At 44.1% G+C, this 27,210-nt stretch overlaps 3 protein-coding genes across 3 annotated transcripts; 1 reads left to right on the plus strand and 2 right to left on the minus strand.

Moving 5' to 3' along the window:
* The first annotated feature begins 2,282 nt into the window (after positions 1-2,282).
* Positions 2,283-4,163, plus strand: LOC135082284 (transmembrane emp24 domain-containing protein 2). Its single transcript, XM_063977064.1, has 4 exons — positions 2,283-2,553; positions 2,673-2,854; positions 3,156-3,299; positions 3,463-4,163. Exons 1-4 carry the CDS (start codon positions 2,412-2,414, stop codon positions 3,610-3,612), a joined length of 618 nt encoding a protein of 205 aa, XP_063833134.1. The 5' UTR covers positions 2,283-2,411; the 3' UTR covers positions 3,613-4,163.
* A 183-nt stretch (positions 4,164-4,346) lies between these two features.
* LOC135082285 (gephyrin) lies at positions 4,347-15,286 on the minus strand. The gene is made up of 10 exons (XM_063977066.1): positions 15,070-15,286; positions 14,087-14,854; positions 13,070-13,224; positions 11,533-11,674; positions 11,384-11,463; positions 10,994-11,100; positions 10,338-10,497; positions 9,453-9,564; positions 8,856-9,061; positions 4,347-5,263 (listed from the first exon to the last, which is right to left on the minus strand). Exons 2-10 carry the CDS (start codon positions 14,832-14,834, stop codon positions 5,123-5,125), a joined length of 1,851 nt encoding a protein of 616 aa, XP_063833136.1. The 5' UTR covers positions 14,835-14,854; positions 15,070-15,286; the 3' UTR covers positions 4,347-5,122.
* A 921-nt stretch (positions 15,287-16,207) lies between these two features.
* On the minus strand, positions 16,208-27,060 carry LOC135082463 (DNA replication ATP-dependent helicase/nuclease DNA2). The gene is made up of 23 exons (XM_063977259.1): positions 26,805-27,060; positions 26,405-26,710; positions 26,025-26,312; positions 25,515-25,666; positions 25,020-25,156; positions 24,622-24,832; positions 24,270-24,503; positions 23,992-24,124; positions 23,738-23,897; positions 23,096-23,211; positions 22,609-22,729; positions 22,164-22,352; positions 21,805-21,899; positions 21,577-21,718; positions 21,342-21,476; positions 19,941-21,083; positions 18,568-18,703; positions 18,390-18,479; positions 18,185-18,288; positions 17,746-17,929; positions 17,005-17,175; positions 16,677-16,865; positions 16,208-16,532 (listed from the first exon to the last, which is right to left on the minus strand). The coding sequence occupies exons 4-23, from the start codon at positions 25,620-25,622 to the stop codon at positions 16,338-16,340; spliced, it is 3,993 nt and encodes a 1,330-aa protein (XP_063833329.1). The 5' UTR covers positions 25,623-25,666; positions 26,025-26,312; positions 26,405-26,710; positions 26,805-27,060; the 3' UTR covers positions 16,208-16,337.
* Positions 27,061-27,210: the final 150 nt, after the last annotated feature.

The following is a 27,210-nucleotide window of genomic DNA, read 5'->3' on the forward strand; positions in this document are numbered from 1 at the left end:
CGTATTGAATGTGAATCAATCTTATTTTAATTTTAATTATAAGTGTAAAGTTCATATTAAGTTCACGTCAATAAAATTAAAATTAGCTTTATGACGTGTTCCAAATATAAAATTAGAGTAATCTACATATTTTTTGCAATTATTATGGACGCTTTATTTTTGTTTGTAGTGTTGTTCACGTCATGAGTAACCGGTTACTTACTGTCCAAACTCCGAAAAGTAGCTTCAGTGCCGAATATAACTTCCGCACCGGCCGACAAGCTGTCCTCGAATATAATTCTTGACAGTTGGTATAATAATAGAGTTAATAAAATTAGAACAATTATTGCGTTCATGAAAATTTTCGGAAGTAGGTACCTAAGGAAATCGGTTCTTAAACCGTTTTTCCAATTTTATTTTGAAAATAATTACTAATTACATAACTAATATATTAGTAAATGCAATGAATTACTGCGATAGTTAAATGCAATGAATTACTGAATAAGTCCAGGCACAGGCAGATTTGGCGCAGTGGTTTAAAAACGGCTAGAGGTCGTGAGTTTGAATCCCGCAGAGGTACTATCTACAACAGGTACTACATTTATTGTGCTACTGCCATCTAGCGGTGAGTAGTAGAACTTTATCACGAAGAATTTTGCTATGACGTATATCCAGTAGGTCATATAGGTGTACCAGAATCTCATGGCAAATGGGGAAAATAAACTTTGTTGAGTGCCATACTGGGGAAATGGGATTAAACGATCTTGATACTGTTAATTTTTTTATTTTTATAACTTGAGTATTAATGAACATGAAGTACGAATATACAAGGGGTGTTCAATAAGTAATGAGAATGGGATTTTTATATCCATCACAAAAATCTGAAAAAAATGGGCAGATAGCTTAATTCTTCACTAGAAACTGGTAATGGTCCACACAGCTTATGACCGCAGTCTGTGGAGGAACACTATCTGTGGTCGCGATCCTCATCAGTGAGGGAACGAGGAAGAAGAAGAAGATCCCATTTTCATTACTTTCTGAACACCCCTCGTAAATTTTAGGTACCTATGTGTATGAATAACATAGGAAAATGTATTACACATTTTAAACTTTCATGGTCACTAACATAATTATTATTACTGACGGGATTGCTACCATGTATCTTAGTTTTAGGTTTCCGATATTTCGGCACTGTTGCAAGCGCCATGGTCACGGACACGGAGTAACTGAAGAAACTTGCTGTGAGATGTTATGGGCAGACATATCGGTCTACCCTCTTTCATAGTCTTTTATTACGATTGCCATTACCCGCAAGTTTCTTCAGTTACTCCGAGACCATGGCGCTTGCAACAGTGCCGAAATATCGGAAAGTCAAAACTAAGGTACAATCCCGTCAGTAATAATAATAGGAAAATGTCTTGAAAAATAAGTAAATCGTATATTACTTTATGTAGGACTAATTTTATTATGTATCATACTTATAACTAATCACTTCTATCAGAACTAGAAAACCATTCTAAGAATTCCACTTTTCTTCAATAGATGATCAAGATAGAGGTATTTATTATAAATTGCTCTTCAAGCATTTCAATTATTTAATCTTTCTTGATGAAATCTTTTTGAATTTTATTTACATGGTCAAAACATTTTCACCATTCCTCTGCACCAATTTGTGAGGTACACCTGAAACCCCCCATAAAGCAGCTATTATGTAAGAATAATATAAAAAAAAAACAACCCTCCTTCCAATAAACTAAATGTATCAAAACATTTCACTCCAACTTACTGCCAACTCAACGACGCGCTTTAAAATCAAAGATTGACTTTGAATTATGCCTTATTTTACAATACACATTGAAAACAATATGACTTGCTCGAGCTTTTACGACTTTTTCACAAAAATAACAAATAGGCATGAAGAGATTACAAAATTTTTGCAGCGGCTGACAGATTTCATTATTTTCTTTGACAGGTGACAATTAAACCAAAGACGATTGCCATATGAAAAACACACTTTTCCAATATTTTTGTTTGCCATGAGATTCTGGTACACCTATAGCGCTGAATCTATTCTCATTTTGCCCTAATGGAAGATAGACTTGATGTTTTGATCTATTTAAACTAAATCATTTGTTCTATGAAAAGGTACTCTTGGAGCAACAGAAAATTACCCATTTAATTAATAATTAACAAAAAAAACTATAGTTATCGTACGTTTAACAAAAAAAACTATTTTTAGTTAACGTTGCATTTGATTAACTTTACCAAAAAAAATGTTACTGTCTAAATGTGACAACTCATCTGTCAACAAAGTCAAGAGTGTCAATACGTGGCCCAGCGGTATTGCAGCGATATCTTCGAAAAAAATATTTATTTCAATTTTATTAGTGTTATTATACATTTAGAAATTTATCTAATAAAATACCAACACAATGAAGTGTACTTGGAAATCTTTATGGGTTACCGCAACATTATTGGTGGCTTTATTTAGCACAGCAAAAAGTTACACTATCACTGTAGACGCTCACGCCGAAGAATGTTTTTTTGAAAATGTTGAAGCTGATACAAAAATGGGTAAGTACTGTGCAAATAATAAGGGCATGGCTCTATATGAGCAGCTAATAATTTTTAAGTTATAATCTCAACATAACCTCACTGGTGTTTGGTGTTCTTATTGTTGATCTTCTTTTTAGGTTTGAAATTCGAAATAGCAGAAGGTGGTTTCTTAGACATAGACGTCACTATCACTGGCCCTGATGGTGCAGTAATCACGCGAGGAGAAAGAGAGTCTTCCGGAATATACACATTCTCTGCCCCCACATCAGGAAAATACACTTACTGTTTTAGTAATAAAATGTCTACCATGACTCCTAAGGTTTGTAATTTGTATACTCCTAAGTATTTTTTTATATTCCAGTTATTCCTGTGCTAACCTTTTAGAAATAATCTTAGTCACCTTATGAGTTGACAAATTATTGTTTATTATTGAATAACCCAACCAATTTGGCAAAACCAGTGTGCTTTAAATTCGCACCATTGAAGCCATTAGACAGAATAATAATAATGTAAGATAGTGTTGTTGCTATAGGATGAAACAAGTCAAAATCTAAAGAATCCATATTAATCCAAAGAAAGAGCCCAATGAGTTTGATATTAATCTTGCATTGTTATTTCAGGTGGTGATGTTCAACTTGGATGTTGGTGAAGCCCCTAGCAAGGCCGGCAAGGATGATGAGGTGGACCACAACAAATTGGAGGACATGATCAAAGAGCTGGCCGCCACGCTCAAAACAGTCAAGAATGAACAGGAATACATGCAGGTAAATAGGATAGATTATTAAAATCCACTACAATGAAGAGAAAGGTAAATCAGGACTAAATGTTGTCAACTTACAGTTAATAATTAGAATTACATTGCTTGATGTTTACAATTCTTTTTCTTATCTTGAAATCTAAATTTTATCTTTGTATTCTTTCCACCAGGTCAGAGATCGCATTCACCGAGCAATTAATGAGAGCACCAACTCTCGCGTCGTCATGTGGTCGATATTTGAGGCCTCAGTTCTCCTAATCATGACCCTCGGACAGGTCTATTACCTCAAGAGATTCTTTGAAGTGCAGCGAGTGGTCTAAACGTGTCCTGCTGGTTGTTCTGCAATGTACTATATTAACTTTGTTGTTATACAACTGTTCAGTATAGTAAAATGAGCCGTTTGTATTTCTTGATGAATCTTTCGTTTTATTGACTTATATTTTCTACACAATTATTTATTTGTATTTTTGTAATGAAGTATATATTTTGCTCATAGCTATCAAGAAATACAACCTGCTATAAGAGAAAATGTGTAGTTACACCTCGCTCCCATATTGCATCACTGTTCATGTCTCCATGAATGTACTGTTTTCAATAATATTCATAAAACATCTGTATAAATATACCATTGAACATTTGCGTTGATTATGAAGTATTTTGTTTGTTTTGTCGCCATATTTATTTGTTTCAAAGCCACGCACACAATAATGATGTAGATTCTATGTAAATAACCACACAAGTTATACAATTAAGGCTAGACTAGAGCTTGAGAAAAGGGGCGAGGCGCACGGACTTCCTGATCTGATGTGTGCGTGAGGCGTGCTCGTTGCGTGTGGTTTTGTTTCGATAAATAAATTAACTATGTTTATAATTCACATGTTTTATTTACTATATTATTATGCTTAGGACGCTGTTACTGACACTGGTTATCCTGAAAACCACAGATTCTTGCATAACTGACCAGAAGGGGGATTTGATGAAACTTTCTACAACATGGCAGGTTGATAAAGTATGATGAGAAGTGCTCACGAGGTCAACTATTAAAAATACATAGTTATATCACAAACAAAACACTTTATTGAGATATGGATAACAGGAATCAGCACCAAAAAATATATTCTATGTAATTAGGAAGTAATTAAATCACATGTTCACATGGTTTTCAACCTTATAATTAATCCAGATCAGGAAATAAGAGTTATTCTACAAAATTTTGTGAGATTTCTAATAAGATTCAACTTTAATAAAATTTATAAGATTCATTATAACATTCATAACGCATATCACATTGTTTGCACAATAGAAACAAACAACTAACAATAATAATATCATAATTCTAATATTTAATTTTTTGCTATAACATTCCACAACCAGTCCCAGTCTAGAGAAAGGTTGTATAGTATAGGAGCTGGAGAAAGTCACTTTGTGACTAGCCGTTATCATCATGTTGAGTTGAAAGTATCAGGAAGTGTCAGGAAACTATTTTTGCTTCTCGAATATCATTCATTACATAATTAATATAACTTTGGTATCACTTATTTCTAACGCTTCACGAAAAGTTAAAGTAATAGATGCTAACTAATTTCAAAGCCGCCATTGAGTGGAAACTGTTTATTAGATCTTTGAGGGCCTCCGCTAAAACTCGCGCGTTTATCTCCCCCCCGGAATGGCCTGGTGAAGGATGTTGGGCTACCGATTTGATGATGGCCCCTTCTGAAAAAGAAGCCTAGATACGCCAATGTAGGTGATCTAATCCAGGCGATTAAAGAGGAATAGACTTATTTTTCGTTTTAGCGGAGGTCCAGAGCGTTATTTCGTAGACCGTTAGAGCTAAGAAGACAGCACGTCGAGGCGGCCGGTGATAAGAGCCGAGAGGGTGGCGCCGGCGGGCAGCGCGCGGGTCGCGTCGGACGCGCCCGGCAACTGGACCAGTACGCTCGCGCCGCATGCGCTCAGAAGCCGGCTGCTGCACTGTGGGCGGAATATAGCAGTGAGGACTTGGTGACAGATAACTTACGATTAATGAGCGCAGGAGAATAAGCTCTTAGCAGTGTAGAGACACTGAGTGGGAAATGCGCGAAACATGACCAAGACTTAGGAAGGCGTTCGTACTTAATGACATGGGTGGGCGTGAGCCATTTTGACATTATCTAGGTATTTCTACGTGTTCAATATAATAAACCTTATTTACCTGGCTGCCCAGCAGCGAGGCCATAGGCAAATCGTCGCTCTCCGGGAACTTAAGCGTGGCGCGCGCGTATTCGGGTCGCGGGTCGAGCGTGACTGCGTGTGCGAGGCGCACGCGCATACGTGCATTCCAGAAAAACGCCTCTACAAGGAAACTAGGTATTTCTACGTGTTCAATATAATTAAACCTTATTTACCTGCCTACCTAGCAGCGTGGCCATAGGCAAGTCGTCGCTCTCCGGGAACTTAAGCGTGGCGCGCGCGTATTCAGGACGCGGGTCGAGCGTGACTGCGTGTGCGAGGCGCTCGCGCATACGCGGCTACGCGGATTCCAAATAAACACCTCTACGATCAAGGAAACTAAGAAAAGTATCTCTACGTGTTCAATATAATACGCCTTATTTACCTGGCTGCCCAGTAGCGAGGCCATAGGCAAGTCGTCGCTCTCCGGGAACTTAAGCGTGGCACGCGCGTATTCTGGACGCGGGTCGAGCGTGACTGCGTGTGCGAGGCGCACGCGCATACACTCATTCCAGAAAAACGCCTCTACAAGGAAACTAGGTATTTCTACGTGTTCAATATAATAAACCTTATTTACTTGGCTGCCCAGTAGCGAGGCCATAGGCAAGTCGTCGCTCTCCGGGAACTTAAGCGTGGCGCGCGTGTATTCTGGACGCGGGTCGAGCGTGACTGCGTGTGCGAGGCGCACGCGCATACGCGCATACCAGATAAACACCTCTACGATCAAGGAAACTAAGAAAAGTATCTCTACGTGTTCAATATAATAAGCCTTATTTACCTGGCTGCCCAGCAGCGAGGCCATAGGCAAGTCGTCGCTCTCCGGGAACTTAAGCGTAGCGCGCGCGTATTCTGGACGCGGGTCGAGCGTGACTGCGTGCTGCGTGTGCGAGACGCACGCGGCTACGCGGATTCCAGAAAAACGCCTCTACAAGGAAACTAGGTATCTCTACGTGTTCAATATAATAAACCCTATTTACCTGGCTGCCCAGCAGCGAGGCCACAGGCAAGTCGTCGCTCTCCGGGAACTTAAGCGTGGCGCGCGCGTATTCAGGACGCGGGTCGAGCGTGACTGCGTGTGCGAGGCGCACGCGCATACGCGGCTACGCGGATTCCAAATAAACACCTAAGGAAACTAAGAAAAGTATCTCTACGTGTTCAATATAATACGCCTTATTTACCTGGCTGCCCAGTAGCGAGGCCATAGGCAAGTCGTCGCTCTCCGGGAACTTAAGCGTGGCGCGCGCGTATTCAGGACGCGGGTCGAGCGTGACTGCGTGTGCGAGGCGCACGCGCATACGCGCATTCCAAAAAAACGCCTCTACAAAGGAATCTAGGTATTTCTACGTGTTTAATATAATTAAACCTTATTTACCTGCCTACCTAGCAGCGTGGCCATAGGCAAGTCGTCGCTCTCCGGGAACTTAAGCGTGGCGCGCGCGTATTCGGGTCGCGGGTCGAGCGTGACTGCGTGTGCGAGGCGCACGCGCATACGTGCATTCCAGAAAAACGCCTCTACAAGGAAACTAGGTATTTCTACGTGTTCAATATAATTAAACCTTATTTACCTGCCTACCTAGCAGCGTGGCCATAGGCAAGTCGTCGCTCTCCGGGAACTTAAGCGTGGCGCGCGCGTATTCAGGACGCGGGTCGAGCGTGACTGCGTGTGCGAGGCGCTCGCGCATACGCGGCTACGCGGATTCCAAATAAACACCTCTACGATCAAGGAAACTAAGAAAAGTATCTCTACGTGTTCAATATAATACGCCTTATTTACCTGGCTGCCCAGTAGCGAGGCCATAGGCAAGTCGTCGCTCTCCGGGAACTTAAGCGTGGCACGCGCGTATTCTGGACGCGGGTCGAGCGTGACTGCGTGTGCGAGGCGCACGCGCATACACTCATTCCAGAAAAACGCCTCTACAAGGAAACTAGGTATTTCTACGTGTTCAATATAATAAACCTTATTTACTTGGCTGCCCAGTAGCGAGGCCATAGGCAAGTCGTCGCTCTCCGGGAACTTAAGCGTGGCGCGCGTGTATTCTGGACGCGGGTCGAGCGTGACTGCGTGTGCGAGGCGCACGCGCATACGCGCATACCAGATAAACACCTCTACGATCAAGGAAACTAAGAAAAGTATCTCTACGTGTTCAATATAATAAGCCTTATTTACCTGGCTGCCCAGCAGCGAGGCCATAGGCAAGTCGTCGCTCTCCGGGAACTTAAGCGTAGCGCGCGCGTATTCTGGACGCGGGTCGAGCGTGACTGCGTGCTGCGTGTGCGAGACGCACGCGGCTACGCGGATTCCAGAAAAACGCCTCTACAAGGAAACTAGGTATCTCTACGTGTTCAATATAATAAACCCTATTTACCTGGCTGCCCAGCAGCGAGGCCACAGGCAAGTCGTCGCTCTCCGGGAACTTAAGCGTGGCGCGCGCGTATTCAGGACGCGGGTCGAGCGTGACTGCGTGTGCGAGGCGCACGCGCATACGCGGCTACGCGGATTCCAAATAAACACCTAAGGAAACTAAGAAAAGTATCTCTACGTGTTCAATATAATACGCCTTATTTACCTGGCTGCCCAGTAGCGAGGCCATAGGCAAGTCGTCGCTCTCCGGGAACTTAAGCGTGGCGCGCGCGTATTCAGGACGCGGGTCGAGCGTGACTGCGTGTGCGAGGCGCACGCGCATACGCGCATTCCAAAAAAACGCCTCTACAAAGGAATCTAGGTATTTCTACGTGTTTAATATAATTAAACCTTATTTACCTGCCTACCTAGCAGCGTGGCCATAGGCAAGTCGTCGCTCTCCGGGAACTTAAGCGTGGCGCGCGCGTATTCAGGACGCGGGTCGAGCGTGACTGCGTGTGCGAGGCGCACGCGCATACGCGGCTACGCGGATTCCAAATAAACACCTCTACGATCAAGGAAACTAAGAAAAGTATCTCTACGTGTTCAATATAATACGCCTTATTTACCTGGCTGCCCAGTAGCGAGGCCATAGGCAAGTCGTCGCTCTCCGGGAACTTAAGCGTGGCGCGCGCGTATTCAGGACGCGGGTCGAGCGTGACCGCGTGTGCGAGGCGCACGCGCATACGCTCATTCCAGAAAAACGCCTCTACAAGAAAACTAGGTAATTCTACGTGTTTAATGTAATTAAACCTTATTTACCTGGCTGCCCAGTAGCGAGGCCATAGGCAAGTCGTCGCTCTCCGGGAACTTAAGCGTGGCGCGCGCGTATTCGGGTCGCGGGTCGAGCGTGACTGCGTGTGCGAGTCGCACGCGCATACGCGCATTCCAGAAAAACGCCTCTACAGGGAAACGAGGTATCTCTACGTGTTCAATATAATAAACCTTATTTACCTGGCTTCCCAGTAGCGAGGCCATAGGCAAGTCGTCGCTCTCCGGGAACTTAAGCGTGGCGCGCGCGTATTCTGGACGCGAGTCGAGCGTGACCGCGTGTGCGAGGCGCACGCGCATACGCGGCGAGGGCGCGGGCCGGCCGCAGCACACGCGTAACGCGCGAATCACGAATAGCAGGCAGCATACGTATGCTGATACGGGGTTACCTGGGAGAAAAACATTTTCATTTTAATCCCCAGTCATGTTTTCATGCCTGTATAGGGACAGAAATTATGTACAGCTTTTAGGCTGAGTTGCACCATCTAAGTTTAACTTTGACAAACGTCAAAAATCTGTCAAACTCCGTACAAAAAAGCACCGGTTATTGTTATTGTTACGGTTAAAACAAAGTGGTACAACTCAGCCTTATGCCCGTTTTCACCATCAATCCCAATTTTTAAGTGACCCCTATGGTATCAAAACTCGTGTTATCGTAGGGATCACTTAAAAATTAGGGACTGATGGTGAAAACGGGCATTAGTCTTCTTTACTAAGATACTTTATACTATTTGTTGATTGATAACTTGAAAGGCATCAATAGTTTGGTGTGTATCTTACCGGGCAATGCGAAAATGTATTTGGTTTTTCCTTCGAATTCACACGTAGCAAACGTTGTGGGCTTGCCAGGCTTCATCCGCACTCTACCGAAATGGATGGTCGCATTGAAGTCCTGAAAACAATATGAATCAAAGTAACAGAACTGTGAACTAACTTTGTGCGTTGCTCATTGTCATGCAAAAATTGTAGGGGCGCTTTTTGAAAGCTCATAATGTCTAACTCGAGGGCTATCGTTTTCATATAAGATTTTAAACTTTCGCGTTCCATTTCAACGTTTTATCGTTTTTATACTCAACAGTTAACACCACTGTCGAATATGAACCTACTCTACAATGACGCCATCCTGCCTGGTGAGTGCAAATGCGATAATAAAATTCTCCTACCACTTCAGCGCTCACCATTGGCGCCACTGTCTTCACCACTATTACTATAAGTTAGCAAAGTAAACCCGGCCTTATGTCCAGTACCTTAAGCAGCACGGGCTTGAGCAGGTCCCGCTCGCCCATGGACACGATGCCGCAGTCTATGCTCTCGGTTTTATGCTTAACAGTTGGCACCACTGGCGATGGACAGGACCTTACTCTACAGTGGCGCCATCTTGATGAGTGCAAATGCGATAGTCCTCCTACCACTTTAGCGCTCACCAGCCGGCGCCACTGTCTTCGCTACTAGCAAGTGACAGGACCTTACTCTACAGTGGCGCCAACTGGTGAGCGCTAAAACGATAGCCCTCATTAGTGTCACTGTCTTCGCTACAAGTAAGTCAGTGACCTTACTCTACTGTAGTACCAACTGGTGAGCGCTAGATAGCCCTCTTTGACTAGTGCTGTCAATTATTATTACTATATTAAGTTATCACAGTAAACCCGGCCTTATGTCCAGTACCTTAAGCAGCACGGGCTTGAGCAGGTCCCGCTCGCCCATGGACACGCCGCCGGAGCACACGAGCACGTCGGCGGCGCGCAGGGCTGCGGCTAACGCGCCCGCTAGCTGTTCCGGCGAGTCGCGGACGATGCCGCAGTCTATGCTCTCGTAGCCGTGCTCTCTGTAAGCATTGACAACTTTGAGCTACACCCTTATTTAATGATGACTGAGTTTCTTCCGTTCTTCTTAGCACCAGCCCATATCGCCCGTATTCACAAACATTACTATGAGGTCTCACAGTGCGCGTGGACGCACAGGGTGACACACGAACTAATCACACAAACGAACTAAAAACACAGCTCTATTCAACGCTGTGCGTTTCATTTGCTGCGTCACTTAAGCAAGCATCGTTTGTGAATACGAGCGTATATGTTGCCCCGAAGTGGTATTAGGGCAAGTTATATTTGGGACATGTATAAGCGAACTGGAAAGGCCTATGTACAAAATAAAAAAAATGACTTTGCGGCCGCGCATAATAATATCTCGGCGAAGCGCGGAGCAGTGTAATAGAATAATAATGGCCTTAAAGTGAGCAAATGGATTATGTATTTCCATTATGTTACTATGTACTCAAATGGTAACAGTTCCCGTAAAAAATGTGTCAGCTCGTAGTTTACCTCAGCAAAGTTTTCAGCATGGTTCTGTTCGAGTCCCTGATATGCGCCGGTCTCAGTTTCGTCTCCGACGGCTCCTGCAGTTCGTTACCCGTCGACATTAGCGCCACCTATAACAATATATACCAACTAATAATTACCAAGGTCATAAAAACATGTCAGTACCTAAACAATCAATAACCTTCGTCGAGGTTTTGCCACCTTGGCCTAGCTGATAAATCCTTATCTACTTTTTCTTTTTATTTTAACGAGCTATGGAAGGTAAAAAGATATTACAGAAGTTTTTTATGTTGTTCTCGTTAGCAATAAAGATGGTTCTATAGATTTAAGGATTAAGCTAAGTTAGTATCTTATACAATTAATGATGTAATGGATGCGACTTTATTACGATACCTTTGGATATCCTCGTACAGTGACATTCTGGTAGCCTGCTCCAGCCAGTACACCGATTTGAGCTGCATCCAATACGTCGCCTACAAAACAAACATTGTTATTCAACTTCCTTCAACACTATAAAAAAGAAAACTCGTAAAAATAATCACCTTTAGAAACCAAAACAGTTCCCATGGGCACATCGGAACCGATGGGGCGGACGTCTTGCTGTGCTGACGGCGCTACCATTATTTCCACCTCCAACTCGGTACTGCCATCTTCAGTAGCCGACACTAGCTTAGTATCTTCCACCTGGAGAAAGGTAGAAAAAACAATCAGTAACTGCAAATTACACGATTTGTGTGATCCTTCGACCCGGACCTGAAATGTCACCCTGCCATTGAGAAACAGTCGTTAGATTTTGTGACTAGCTGCAGGTGAAATAGCGTGATATTGCAGCATTGATAAAATTAGTAAAGTATAAAATTAATAAAGAGTAATGATGCATTGCAGATCGACAATCAACTCGGCGGAAGACACTCTTTCAAGATCCCCCATCGATCAGAGCTAATATGCTTCCGTATGGAGCGAAAATTCTACCCCTTCTCGTCCAAGAGTACCGACACTGAAACCTGCGGCACCCTTCGTGCATACGGTGGAAGAGATGACAGTTAATACCAGTCAGCCTCTCAGTATGAAGACGCGTGCGCAACGCGATGAACATTCATACGCTTGGCGAATACGAAGTCCTGCTAGTCTAGCGCCACGCCCTGCTGGGACGCTGTCCCGCTTATTCTCCGGTAGGTGACCGATCTATAGGACCGCAAGCAGTCCCTCCTGGTCCCACTCGTTGAGCTCAGGGTCAGCCACGACCGCGCCTCGACCCGTGTCACGGCGTGGTCGACTTTGTGCAGACGCTTCTCGAAGGCTCAGACCTTGTCCTTGCAGCACGCCACTCGTCCCGTCGGCTTCCGCATCTCGCGCCGCATAGCATCAAGCTCAGCGCATATAGTCCTCATACTCTCCCGCATCTCAATGCGGAACTGCCGCATCTCGTTGCGAAGCTTCCGCAGCCCGATGATAGGGATCTGGAAGGCCGACAGATCCAGCGTCATGTTATGGGCGGTGCTGGACAGCACCAGGTGTCTGAGCTACTCCAGAATCAAAGCGTCCAGGCTGACGGAGCTCGCGGCAGAGGCGCCCCTTGTTGGTGTGTCGCTTGAGCTAACGTGCTCCAGGCGACGCATCACCTGTCCCTAAGCTTGCGAACCAATGTGCTACGGAACCGCTGTTCAATGAGACCGGCATTATTTAAGTCATAGTGTTTTTATACGTATCTGACACATCAAAGACCTCCGCTTATTCTAAATCTTTCTAAAGCATCCACCGCAAGTTTTAATTTTAGGCGAAATTTTAGAAAAAAAAAATCCAAGTATCGAACCTGATGGGCATGGGCAGGGCACATAGTAGGTAACGCAGAACTGACGGCCGATGGGGCAGCAAGGTTCTGTAATGGAGGCCGCGTACCGGAAAACGCAGCGTGAAACGTCCACCTACAAGGTGGACCGACGACATCGTAAAGGTAGCAGGGAAGCGCTGGACGCAGGCCGCTGCCAATCGATTAACGTGGAAAGCATTGGGGGAGGCCTGTGTTCAGCAGTGGACGTCCTATGGCTGAAATGATGATGATGATGATGATGATCGGACCTGAACCACGCAGTCTGCGCCCGAGGGCAGCGCGGCGCCGGTGTTGATCCGCGCGCACTCGCCGGCCAGCAGCGGCGTCGTCGGCGCCTCGCCCGCCGTCAGCGCCGCCCGCACGCGCCGCACGCCCGCCCCGTCCGAGCTGATACATGCGTAGCCTGCAGTGAAAAAACTATTTAACACTAGCTTTTCGCCCGCGGCTTCGCCCGCGTTGAATTTTGTCTGATGTCTGTCACAGAAAAACTATCGCGCGCGTCCGTGTTTCAAAAACCGGGATAAAAACTATCCTATGTCCTTTTCCGGGACTCAAACTATCTCTATGCCAAATTTCTTCAAAATAGGTTCAGCGTTATACGCGTGAAAGTAAGACAGACAGACAGAGTTACTTACGCATTTATAATATTGTAGAAGAATAGATTTGTGTAGGTAGTAGTGGCAGTTCAGTATCATTAGTGACATGAAAAAAAAGTATATGTCTTAAGAGAGAATAACTATTCCTCTAATCCTCATAAAAATTTTCAATATTAGCCTACCAAATGAACTATTCATTTGGTAATGCCCTGTATAAACTAGCTATAATCTACCTACAGTAATAAGCGTAGGTAGTTTGTGATGATAAGTTTGGTAGGTGAATATAAGAAAACGATTAACAACATCCTATCAGTATTTAAGTATTACCTAGTTGTATAGTTAATTAAGAGAATATTAATTAGTATAGTCAGCTACAAATGAAGTAAATGCACAATCATTTTCACTATCAGTATGAGAAAATGTTTTTTTTTTCTTGCTAACAGCATATTCATAAAAAACTAATAAAAGGAAAATAAGCTTAACTAACTACTAGATTCACAGTCATACAATACAAATGAGTGTACTATTGTCACATGTGTAAACTAAAATTGCTTAGCTAGCGGAACAAATTACTGTTTGCTGTTGATAAATAGGTATTACCACAGCTAGCTACATTACTTAAAAGTTACGAAATGTTTGTTGATTATACAAAATGCCATATTTACATACCATCTTTTACTGAAGCTTCAAAAGGCGGCATGGGTTCCATAGCACGTAATGGTTGTGCTACCACTCTTCCCAGTCCCTCCTCTAGAGAAACCATTTCAAAGTGTTCAGGCCACTGCTCCATAATACTGTCTACTAGTTCCCATGCTTCGGACATTTCCAACATGGGGAACGGTGACTCCCGGGGTCTTAATGCCACTTTGCTAATATCCACATTACTGTGATGGGGACAGGTGTTCCCAAATTGCATGGAATCGTGAATAGTCCTCACTTCACTCAGATCATTTTGGAGCAGCGATATAGCATGAGATAATACAGGATGGACCACTTCGAAGCATTCCGTTACAGCTTTCTTACTGCCCGGAAAGTTTATTATGAGGGTCTTGTCTCTTATCCCTGCTACAGACCGAGACAGCATTGCCATTGGTGTTTTCTTCAGACTTTCTATTGTGATAGCAGCAGTAATCGCTGGGACATCTTTTTGAATGACAGCCTTCGTAGCTTCCGGGGTGACATCTCTGTGGGCAAGGCCGGTGCCTCCGGTGGTCAGTACTAGCTCAACATTTGAATCACAGTAGTACTTTAGCTCCCGTTCAATGAGCTCCTTCTCATCAGGGATGATGAGTGTGTGTATGTTCGCTTCAGGAAATGATTTTCTTGCAAGATTTGCGAGGGTGGGCCCCGAGGTATCTTTTGAGTGATCTTTAAAGCAAGTATCACTGACAGTTATCACTGCCACCGCTTTAACCATTTTTGAATATTCTACAAACCCTGAAAGTATTTAAACAAATAATTAAAACAATCTTTTTCAAATTATAAAAAAGGTTAAAACAAGATTGGTTTTCTTGGTTCTACACAATGCCACGAGGCAAGTACTTTAAATAAATAAGTAGGGTAAGCAATAGATAGTTTTTTAATTCAATTGTTTTAATTTAGAACACAAAAGAAAAAGTTTCAGCAACTAAAATAGTTCTGGCACCACTTACCGACGTCGCAATGCCGCTACGGCCGGAAAAATGTGACAAACACGATAAACAATTTACTTCTTGAATCGTTAATTACGCGAGAACTTAATTACATCACACTGATAACATTCGTTAGAAGAATAAAATATGTTTTAGATAATGAAAATAAACACCTGCAGTTTGGGGTCGTATGTAAATATTTATTATCTGTGAAATGTCAAAATTGCCTGACAGATCACAGAGAGGCAACCTAACAAAATTAAATGGTATAGCAATGCGGCCACATGTGCCAAAGAATCTCAAGGTTTTGAATACCGCGTACAGTTTGAAAGTTATTTCCTCTAGGTCAAAACTAGAAGATACGAGTACATGTAAAATGTACTTATTATCTTCGATATACGGTACAATATGGATTATCGTCGCTAGAATAAAGAAAACACCTACTTATTGATACAATTTACTTTTCCATACCATACATTTCATTTACAATAACAGTCTGAAACTTAAGAGCATATCAATTGACTCAAGAACACATACTTAGCAAATATACATACACTTCATACTAAAACACATGTATATAAGGCACGTGCAAATTGTACTTGAAATGATTATAGCTACTTATATAAAATATACATTATGCTATTATTAAAAATTAAATAAACATAGTCTACTCCAAAATCATGATCAACAAAATATTAAAAAATAAACTACATAATAATACAATTGACAACGTAGGTGATACATAATTAAAAGTTCTTAATATTTCGGGATACTCGAGGATAGGTTCAAGCGAGTTTAAATTCGAATACAACCAGTTTCAGTCTTATTGACGTTGATAGACTCGCCCATGATCCGAGCTTGTCCCGCTCACGGCTACGCGCCGCTTGTCATTAGACCTCATCTTCTTAACCTCACGAAACCACTCTGTATCGATCTACGACTAGCTTGAGGTCAGCGGGCGGTATGGACATGGGCTTGCAGGCCTGGAGCATGTGGTGTAGAGACTCCTAGCGACGCACTGAGCTTGTGGCGTGAGCGCGTCACGCTCACGGCTAAGCGCCGCTTGTCATTTGACCTCGCCTTTCTTTTCTCACACCGTCCTGTATCGATCTACGACTAGTTTGAGGTCCTCGGGCGGTATGCGCACGGGCTTGCAGGCTTGAAGCATGCGGTGTAGAGACTCGTAGCGGCGAAACGCGCGGGAGTCACCCACGACGATGAACTTGTGTCGCGCGCGCGTCACGCTCACGGCTAAGCGCCGCTTGTCATTTGACCTCGCCTTTCTTTTCTCACACCGTCCTGTATCGATCTACGACTTGTCTCAGATCAGCGGGTGGTATGCACACAGGTTTACAGGCTTGAAGCATACGGTGTAAAGACTCGTAGCGGCGAAGCGCGCGGGAGTCACCCACGACGATGAACTTGTGTCGCGCGCGCGTCACGCTCACGGCTAGGCGCCGCTTGTCGTTCAGGACCTCGCCTTCCTGGAGGACAAAGGAAATTTAACCCTATGATACCAATCACAGATTTAAATTTATGTTTAATCAGAATCTGGTTTTACCGTCTTTTCAAAATACAATCCTAAGTTTATGTAATGCGTATTACTGATTACCTCCTTACTTACTAACCTTAACTTCCCTATCGCCGTCCGGCTGGTATTGTCTCGTGCACGAGTATACGATGACGTCCTTGTCCCGTCCTTGGAACTGGTCCACAGTGCTGGCTTCCACGCCGAGAGGTCCCACAGTTCGCCGGAGAAGGGATACTTGGTCTCTGTACGGTGCTATTACGCCGATGTTAGTCGGTTTCACGCCGCCCTAGGGGTTAAAAATAATTAAAGTAAACAATAACACTGGACTACAAGCCATAGAAGACTCATAGCCAGGGTCAAGTGGCCACCTCCGAGATTTTTAGTCCCGATTTCATAAATATAAGTACACAAAAGAATCAAAATACCTTGACAAGTGAATTGACCAAAGCCAGCACCACGCTAGCCTCGTCGCCATTCGCGCAGCTCCTTGAATGCGCGGGCGCGTTGACTTGTATGTCTAGGAACACCGCCGCGTCATCCGCCTCCGGACTGCAAGCTTGCGATAGCCAGGGATAAGTGGCTACCTCGGATATTTTCTGCCAACAAAATTAAAAATAGGTATAAACAAAGCAGAGTAATTTTATTCCATTGTGTGGCTTGGTATAGTCTATAAAAACTATTTTATTTAAATAACAGGTGTGTGCGCGGCCAGTGGTACGTTCATGCGGTACTGCAGGCCGGGTCGTTATTGGCTCTCTCCTATCGCCTGCAGGTGTGACGTCATATACTTGCCTGCAAGTCGACGTCCAGGCGGGCTCGAGCGACCGCGTCGTTGGCACAGAGCAGCTTGCCGTCATAAGCGACGGTGTTAGCAAGCGCGGCCAGCGGCGCGTTCATGCGGTACTGCAGCGCTAGCGTGACGTAACCAGTCGCTATTAGCTCTCTTCTATCGCCTGCAGTTGTGACGTCATATACTTGCCTGCAAGTCGACGTCGAGGCGGGCTCGAGCGACCGCGTCCTTGGCACAGAGCAGCTTGCCGTCATACGCGACGGTGTTGGCGAGCGCGGCCAGCGGCGCGTTCATGCGGTACTGCAGCGCTAGCGTGACGTAACCAGTCGCTATAGGCTCTCTCCTATCGCCTGCAGGTGTGACGTCATATACTTGCCTGCAAGTCGACGTCCAGGCGGGCGCGAGCGACCGCGTCGTTGGCACAGAGCAGCTTGCCGTCATACGCGACGGTGTTAGCAAGCGCGGCTAGTGGCGCGTTCATGCGGTACTGTAATGCCAAAGTCGACGTGGCTGCATCGCTCATGAGACGGTGGAATAAACTCTCTTCCATGCCTAGGCGCCTATAACAAACAAAGTCCGCATACGATTTTGAACCATAAATGAAAGAATATGATCATTCCAAATGAAGAATACCAAGTTTGATTTATCATTTTTTACAGGACTAGAAGCCACCATAATACCAGTTTTGATAAGAAAGAAAACTACAAAAAATTACAAAAATGTCAAATCTATGAACTTAATATTTTTTGTGGCCTGCCATGCTATGAAGATTGATTCATTTGAGATGAGTAATGTATACTTTAGTGAAAATATACCTGGCAGCTCTGCTCCGTACGACCGGAGGCAGTTGGTCCGGGTCTCCCACAAGAACGAAACGCTTCGCAGCAAACAAGGGCCTCAGAACCGTACTTTGGAGGACCTGAAAATAATACAGATTAACACACATTGGCTCTTATAGAGATAGAAATAAGGTCCAATATCATTTATTTTATAAAACAAGAAGTTAGCTCTCATTATCACCTGAGTCGCTTCATCAACAATGCACATATCGAAGGTCGTTCGCGACAACATGGCGTGAGATGCTCCTAAGCAAGTCACTCCAACTACCTCCTGTAATAAAAATATATTAGTGGCAGCTGGCAGCATCAGAAAACAAAATGCAGAATAAAACAAAAAAATAAAGAAAATAATTTGCTACCATAGAGCCGTAGAGTTCCTCAAGGTCTTCGGGCGTCTCACACTTGACGGATAGTTCCTGCTCGCAGCAATGCGATAAACTCGCCGCCACTCGTGACTTGGGGCCCAGTCTCATTATACGGATGGTCTTTGGAAGCCTGCAAAATTATACAGTTAACAGCACATCAGAATAAATTTTTGGTGCAAAATAGCATCTATTACAACTGCATAAGGCACTGCAATATTTGCCACATCTTTCATTAGGGCAAAAAGATAGGTATGTGAAGGCTCCATAAAAGAGCAATACTTTAAAGTTTTACTATTACTTATTATTTTTTTACGTAATATTTGACGAATTGTAAGCACTATTTTTAATAGTCCATGCAAATAAAAGAACTTTGAGTTTTATTAACTACCTGGCCAGCAAGTTGTCGACGGCCGAGTGCGTGTGTGCCGTCACAAGCACCCGCATCTTCAGCGCCACCGCCATTTGTATCAGCACGCTCAACGTCTGCGTTTTACCTACGACCACACAACATAATAGACATAAAGCTTGTGGTACTATATTGATAGCACGTGTGGATCTATAAAAAAACCTACAGTTCTTTGAAAAAATGCAGATTAAGGCCCGGTTTTCACCAAGGCAGAGCGGAGAAGTGTTTTGAATAACCAATCAGATTTCATTATTCAGGAAACCAAGGAATCTTATTGGTTATTCAAAACACTTCTCTGTTCCGCTCCGCCTCATTGGAAACCGGGCCTTAGGGTGTACGCTAAAACTTGCGCGTGCGCCCGGACGCGGATCGAAAAATAGTATGAGCAGTGTGGCGCGGATGCGTGCAACGGAATTCCATGATGCACTCGGCATGCGTAAGCCACGGTCCTGAAACTACATTAAAAGGCGGGTGGTCGTCGCTTGAGCAGACTCGCATCGGACGGGCATCTGTTCCTTGTACTCGCACAAGTTTTGACTTGTAAGATTTAGAATAAGAATAAGAATAAGAAAAACTTTATTTGACACAAAAAGAAAACAAAAAACAGAACAAAGGGACTTAAAACTATACACGTATATTTTGTGCCAAAAAGGCGCCCGCTCAGCATTAATCGAGCCACGCGTGCATGCACGCTGGTTTTCAGCGGTTGACTCTCCAACCAACATAATTAAATTACAAAAAAAAGAAAACAATTGACTGAGAGATTTGACTTCACCTATGTCATAGAACAGTGCACCACTCACCGGTGCCCGGCAGGCCCCGCAGCAGCGCGTAGTGGCGCGCCGCCAGCGCCCGCAGCACGGCGCGCTGCTGCTCGATGTTGAGGCCGCGCATCAGCTGGCTGCCAGCCGGCCCACTCGCGGCTCCTCGCGTCCCAGCCCGCGCCCGCGTCGCTACACACTCACCGGTGCCCGGCAGGCCCCGCAGCAGCGCGTAGTGGCGCGCCGCCAGCGCCCGCAGCACGGCGCGCTGCTGCTCGATGTTGAGGCCGCGCATCAGCTGGCTGCCAGCCGGCCCACTCGCGGCTCCTCGCGTCCCAGCCCGCGCCCGCGTCGCTACACACTCACCGGTGCCCGGCAGGCCCCGCAGCAGCGCGTAGTGGCGCGCCGCCAGCGCCCGCAGCACGGCGCGCTGCTGCTCGATGTTGAGGCCGCGCATCAGCTGGCTGCCAGCCGGCCCACTCGCGGCTCCTCGCGTCCCAGCCCGCGCCCGCGTCGCTACACACTCACCGGTGCCCGGCAGGCCCCGCAGCAGCGCGTAGTGGCGCGCCGCCAGCGCCCGCAGCACGGCGCGCTGCTGCTCGATGTTGAGGCCGCGCATCAGCTGGCTGCCAGCCGGCCCACTCGCGGCTCCTCGCGTCCCAGCCCGCGCCCGCGTCGCTACACACTCACCGGTGCCCGGCAGGCCCCGCAGCAGCGCGTAGTGGCGCGCCGCCAGCGCCCGCAGCACGGCGCGCTGCTGCTCGATGTTGAGGCCGCGCATCAGCTGGCTGCCAGCCGGCCCACTCGCGGCTCCTCGCGTCCCAGCCCGCGCCCGCGTCGCTACACACTCACCGGTGCCCGGCAGGCCCCGCAGCAGCGCGTGGTGGCGCGCCGCCAGCGCCCGCAGCACGGCGCGCTGCTGCTCGATGTTGAGGCCGCGCATCAGCTGGCTGCCAGCCGGCCCACTCGCGGCTCCTCGCGTCCCAGCCCGCGCCCGCGTCGCTACACACTCACCGGTGCCCGGCAGGCCCCGCAGCAGCGCGTAGTGGCGCGCCGCCAGCGCCCGCAGCACGGCGCGCTGCTGCTCGATGTTGAGGCCGCGCATCAGCTGGCTGCCAGCCGGCCCACTCGCGGCTCCTCGCGTCCCAGCCCGCGCCCGCGTCGCTACACACTCACCGGTGCCCGGCAGGCCCCGCAGCAGCGCGTAGTGGCGCGCCGCCAGCGCCCGCAGCACGGCGCGCTGCTGCTCGATGTTGAGGCCGCGCATCAGCTTGCTGCCCAGCCGGCCCACCTCGCGAGGCTGTTTGGTCTCGAATAACGGGACGTCCTTGTCTATTATCAAACTGAAAACAAATTAAATACATCAAAGGATGTGTTGTACGCCTCAAGCCAACGTCAGAAAACCTTCTGATAAAGTTATATTGACGGATTTGTAACCGAGTGGCTAGTCCCGCCTTATTGTATCTCTGACTTCGATGCAGGTAGGGTTTTAATGCGACAGAATATGGTACAGTCACACTTACAACTTGACGCAAGGTGCTGTACTGAAAATCTTGACTCATTCAACATAAAGTTAAAAAAGATGATATAAAATCTCTCACCTCCTTAGCCTTTGTGCTCTTTCGCTGTCCTCCATTAAAACACCTAAGTTGGTCAAATTCTGTACAGTAGTTGCGTACGATTCATATGTGTCTATGTGGAATTGAGTGCTTTTAGGCATTCTACGGCTTAGGTCTCTGCAAAAAACATCCTTATTATAGGGTAACAGTTACGTAAACACAAAGCTAAGATCCCCACACCAAAAGTATCATGAATGTAAGAATTATTCGCGATCACCTTTCTAGAAGCATGTGGATTTCGTTGTCTTTTAAGAGCGAGATTACTCCAGCAGCAATCCACGGTCTTTTTTCTATGCTCACTATGGAAAATTCACCTTCTTGGGGTCCTTTGGATTCTATACTTTTTACACTTTGTGAATCTACAACATTTTATAAAAAAAGTAAAAAATATGACACATAATTTAATATACAGACAGGAATATTACGTTTTATTTCAAACACTTACTTTCCATTTTCCTTAGGAACACATGGAGATATCTATCTCCAGATTCTTGCACGGACTTCAGAAACAAATTGGCTGTACAGGTACCTCGTTTTTCCCTAAAAATAGTCAATACAATTGGTAAACAATGACGACATAAGTTCTATAAGGGAACTTGGTTTTTAAAGGTAATAAATACAATCCGATCGAGCTTACCGCGCACCTCGTTGGAATGCGACTCTCCCTCCCACTTACCCGCACACCCCCGCGTTCGCCCCATTCGTTCCAGAGTGTGGATGTGACGTCACGGCCGCCAGGCGCGCAGTTAACTCAACCAGGTTATGCAGTATCAAAGTATTATGTCAATGAACATTAACACATACCTCTTCTCGACACTGTCAGTCCACAGCGCGTGCAAGGGCGCGGTAGCTAGCTGCCCTCTCTCTTCTATCTTCAGTAGGGCTGTCCAGTGTAAGAAGTATTTGATGTGCTCGGGAGTGAGGTGGCCTTGTGCTGACTCGCGCAGTTTGCTTAACGGGTGGCTCTCGGATACGGACCGGCAATCTGTGTGCCTATAAATATAGAAATATTTTTATTTATGTATAATATGATTGAAAGAAAAGATCTACCTACGGGTACGGGTATTTAGAAGTAGGTAGACTAGGTAGTTCTTCAATACATTTCAAAGAAAAAACTCGACAGATGTTTAGCTTCATTGAGATTGGAGTCTGACTTTTTGGGGAAGACTCGACATCATAAAACAAATGCAGGTGTAGTCAATTTTTGTTTAAAAAATGTTTGGTTTCGTTGCTCGATGATAACACTTACCATAAGTGTAAAGAACATAACGTAAGATACGGGCACTTGGAGCATACGCTCTCGCGGTGTATCGGACCGGGGAGCTTCTGCTGAAGTAGCACTGACGCGTCTTCTATATCCACAAGCTGTTCTGTAAGATTATTGAAAACGATACCTCTTTTATTACACAAACATCTCACAGCAAGACTAAATATGGTAAGGTAAGGATAATGGAAACACACACCCGTATTCACAAACATTACTATGAGGTTTCACAGTGCGCGTGGACGCACAGGGTCCCAAAAACCTATTCATAGACAACACTTGAGTGGCGGAGTGACACACACGAACCAATCACAGAGCTCTATTCACGCTGTGCGTTCGACTTCGTATAGCGTTAATGCTTCACTCAAGTAAGCATCGTTTGTGAATACGGGTGACAGTTTATTCACACTTTTCTCTGCATTGCATGAAAAAGGGTTTACCCAATTTGATTGTTATTATTACGAATCCTTACCAGGGTCAACGTCCTCCGGCCCGGCTGCGAGGTTCTTGACAAGATTATTCCTCAGCAGAATCAGATCGCGTCGCTCGGGGTACCCACACGACACCTCGCGGAGTTCCACGCTGTTCCTACGATCAATATAAAATAAAAATATATTAACCAGCTGAACTGATTTTGTTGAGTTTTGGTGATAAAGCCTGGTCTGTGAGCACGTAGAATTTTGTCCAATGACCCCAAGCTACCCATCCTTATCGCTCGCGCGTAATTACATTGGTGTCGCGACTTTACGACGGGCGCTCGCAGTGAGTGTGCGACAACATAATTACGCGCGAGCGATAAGGATGGGTAGCTTGGGGTCATTGGACAAAATTCTACGTGCTCGCAGACCAGACTATAGACATAGGTTTAGTCTCTAGCTAGGCTTGTGCTGTGGATTTCTTGGCGAAAAAATAAATCTTAGAAGTGTCTGTAATGGCGAATCCAATCTACATCAAGTTATTGATATGTAAACTTATTTTCATGCTTTCTTTTTGTATTAAATAATGTATTCGGTGGCCGCAGGCAGCAGTGAGTAGAGCGATAAAGGATTGAGTTGAGTATTGATGAAGCCAGTTAAGCGATGATAATGAAATTGACATTTATTTATTTACTCACTTCAAATACAGCAGTAATCCTCGCTGTTCCGCCACTGCCGGGCTGTCGCCTCGCTGCAGCGCCAGCATCATGCCATAAAGCACCAGTTGGCCTCTGTGCTCTGCCGACTCACTCGCCTTACCACTTTTCAGCTCTAATGGCACTGTCTCCAGCTTATTTCCTAAAAATATGACATTTACCGTAATATTACCATCCAGATAATTAGTTTTAATCAATCAACACATTCATTATGTCACTTATTTATTAATATAAACCTTTTCTCTCATGTATGGCAACTTCTAGAGTGGCATCAATTTTCCCTTTCAAGCCAAGTTCTGGGCAGCACAAGTTTTCTTCAATGTCCAAAACTTTGTTTACATGTCCATTCCATTTGCCCTTTTTATTTTGCTATAACCAAATAAAATATCACTTAAATAAAGTCACGAATATAATAACAAAATATTTTGGTCCTTCGAGCCGGATACATTTAGTGGCGCGAATTAATTCTTAACTGACTCATGTTTTAAAACGAACATTGTTTATTTATACTCACCGTTACTGAAGATTGCGGGTTTTTAGCTAAGTAAGTCTGCATAAACTCCGCAAGTGGTAAAATATATGCCTGCATATCATTCCGACATTCACTTTCCGACAAGCCTGCATCGTAAAGTAATTGAATGGATTCCTTTATGATTTTATCTACTTCAATATTCAATTGTTTTACATCATAAATATTTTGTGTTAGAGCTTTCTGCACCAGTTCATGTATTAGTGTTCCTATAGTCATCTGAAAACAGATTTATAATAATGTAGTAGAATACATTTAATAGAAAATATGAGATGAAATGCAATAGACAAGGAACAAAATGATATAGTAAATTAAATAAAGTTAAGTTTATGCTTACAGCACTATTAGCCGAATCTATGCCCCTCCATCGTTCCTGCAACACTGCCTTGCGCTTACAAAACACGCCGGCAACGACGCTCGTGGAGGAAACCAGGTGGTCTGGCCGTAACACCATCAGCCCAGAAGTATTGGTTACAGAGAACTTTCCAGAAGAATCACGGGAAGCTAGGATGCTTAGGATCTCGCCCTCCGATATTGGTGTGTCTAGCCTGAAATATAACCAATAAAAGTGTAATTTGGTTAACCAATAAACTTGTAAAATAAGTCTATCTGCACCGAAGATTTAATAGTGGCCATCATACATTTGTCTGTGAGCATGCACTGTTCTGCTAAATAATAATCCTTGGACATTTTACACGGCGCCTCTAGTCCCAAATTAAGCTAAATAAGACTAACCAGAATCCTTCAATGTAACAAGTGCCCTTGTTATTTCTGTCATTCTTTAGTAAAAGTTTCAGTGATGTTGGCTGTCGGGTCACACTTATGACCTCACATCTTTGCATTGATGTCAAATCAAGATCTTCAACTGTTTCCTGAAACATACAATATTGTCCTGATATAGCCAGCAATTACTTTATCCTTTCATAAAAGTTTCCAAAAAAAAAAAAGCATCTTTATATTTCCATTTATTTCCTACTAGCTTTCCGCCCGCGGCTTCGCCCGCGTGGAATTTTGTCTGTCACAGAAAAACTTTATCGCGCGCGTCCCTGTTTCAAAAACCGGGATAAAAACTATCCTATGTTCTTTCCCGGGACTCAAACTATCTCTATGCCAAATTTCATCAAAATCGGTTGCGAGGTTTAAGCGGGAAAGCGTAACAGACAGACAGACAGACAGACAGACAGAGTTACTTTCGCATTTATAATATTATAGTTGGGATTCTATTCTCACCTCTTCAATTTCATTTAAGTCCCATTCATCCATAAAATCATCACCAAAATCATTACGATGACCAAAGTCTAGTGCCTTTTTGATAGGAGATGCTTCCTTTAATATCATCTCAGGAGTAAGTAGTTTGCCTATTCTGGGTGATCTTCGAAGTTCTATGAGAAAAATAAAGTATAACTAAAATTATTATCAGGATCAGTACCTCTAGTAGGAAAAACTTTCGAGTTCGTTTCGTTGCGTATTCAAAGTGTCATCGAAAAATTTTGTATGAAAAATTAAACAGCGCCCCCTATATTATAGCCGCCCTAGGGGGCGCTGTTTAATTTTTCATACAAAATTTTTCGATGACACTTTGAATACGCAACGAAACGAACTCGAAAGTTTTTCCTACTAGAGGTACTGATGAATTCAAAATGTGAAACTGGTAATTTGATATTCAAATTGAAATTGAATCAATTAAACCTGGTATGAAAAACAATTTACAAATAAGGTTTCCAAAGTTCCAAACCTTACCTGTTGTGATTGGACTCTTCTTAGGTGTAATATTTCTTTTAGCACAAATATTATTAGTTGGTGGGGTACCATTTTTTACTGGTGATTTATCAAATACATTTTCTTCATGATTTTTAAAAATTGGTTTAACATCTTCTCTTTCTATATTATTTGTTGAACTATCTAAACTCGGTAAGTTACCAAAATCATCTTGGTGACCAAAGTCTAGTGCTTTTTTGATAGGAGATGCTTCCTTCAATATCTTCTCGGGGGTAAGCAGTTTAGCTATTCTTGGGGATCTTCGAAGTTCTATGAGAAGAATATTAGAAACATGGTTAAAATAATCCAATGTTAAGTTGGTAACATGAAAAATTACTTTTAGAAAAAAATTCTAATCTTACCTGTTGTAATAGGACTCTTCTTGGGTGTAACATTCAGTTTAGCATCATTTTTTGCACCAACAAAAATATTATTAGCTGGTGGGGTACCATTTTTTACTGGTGATTTATCAAATATATTTTCTTCATGATTCTTAAAAATTAATTTAACATCTTTTCTTTCTATACTATTTGTTGAACTATCTAAACTCGGTGAGTTACCAAAATCATCTTGGTGACCAAAAGCTAGTGCTTTTTTAAAAGGAGATGCTTCCTTCAGTATCTTCTCAGGGGTAAGCAGTTTAGCTATTCTTGGGGATCTTCGAAGTTCTATGAGAAGAATATTAGAAACATGGTTAAAACAGAGGTAAGAAAAAGTTGGTTATATGAAAAATTACTTTTAGTTAAGGGTTCCAAATTATACCTGTTGTAATAGGACTCTTCTTGGGTGTAATATTCAGTTTAGCATCATTTTGTGCACCAACAAAAATATTATTAGCTGGTGGGGTGCCATTTTTTACTGGAGATTTATCAAATACATTTTCTTCATGATTCTTAAAAAATGATTTAACATCTTTACTCTCTATATTATTTGTTGAACTATCTACAATCGGTGAGTTGGGTGTATTTTGTTTTGAACTCACAAGAGGCAATGTCTTTTTCGGTGAACATTCAAAATCTGAAAAGTTAATGTGGAAAGTTAGTAAACTGTGTTTAACTGAAACACAAATTAGTTAATAAATCTTACCTGATAAAAGACTCTCCTTTAGTGTATCATTTCTATCAGCAGCTTGTCTTGTAACACACTTTTTTTTAGAATCTATGGATTG

Source organism: Ostrinia nubilalis, chromosome 21 (genome assembly GCF_963855985.1).
Source record: "Ostrinia nubilalis chromosome 21, ilOstNubi1.1, whole genome shotgun sequence".
Classification (NCBI taxonomy): domain Eukaryota; kingdom Metazoa; phylum Arthropoda; class Insecta; order Lepidoptera; family Crambidae; genus Ostrinia; species Ostrinia nubilalis.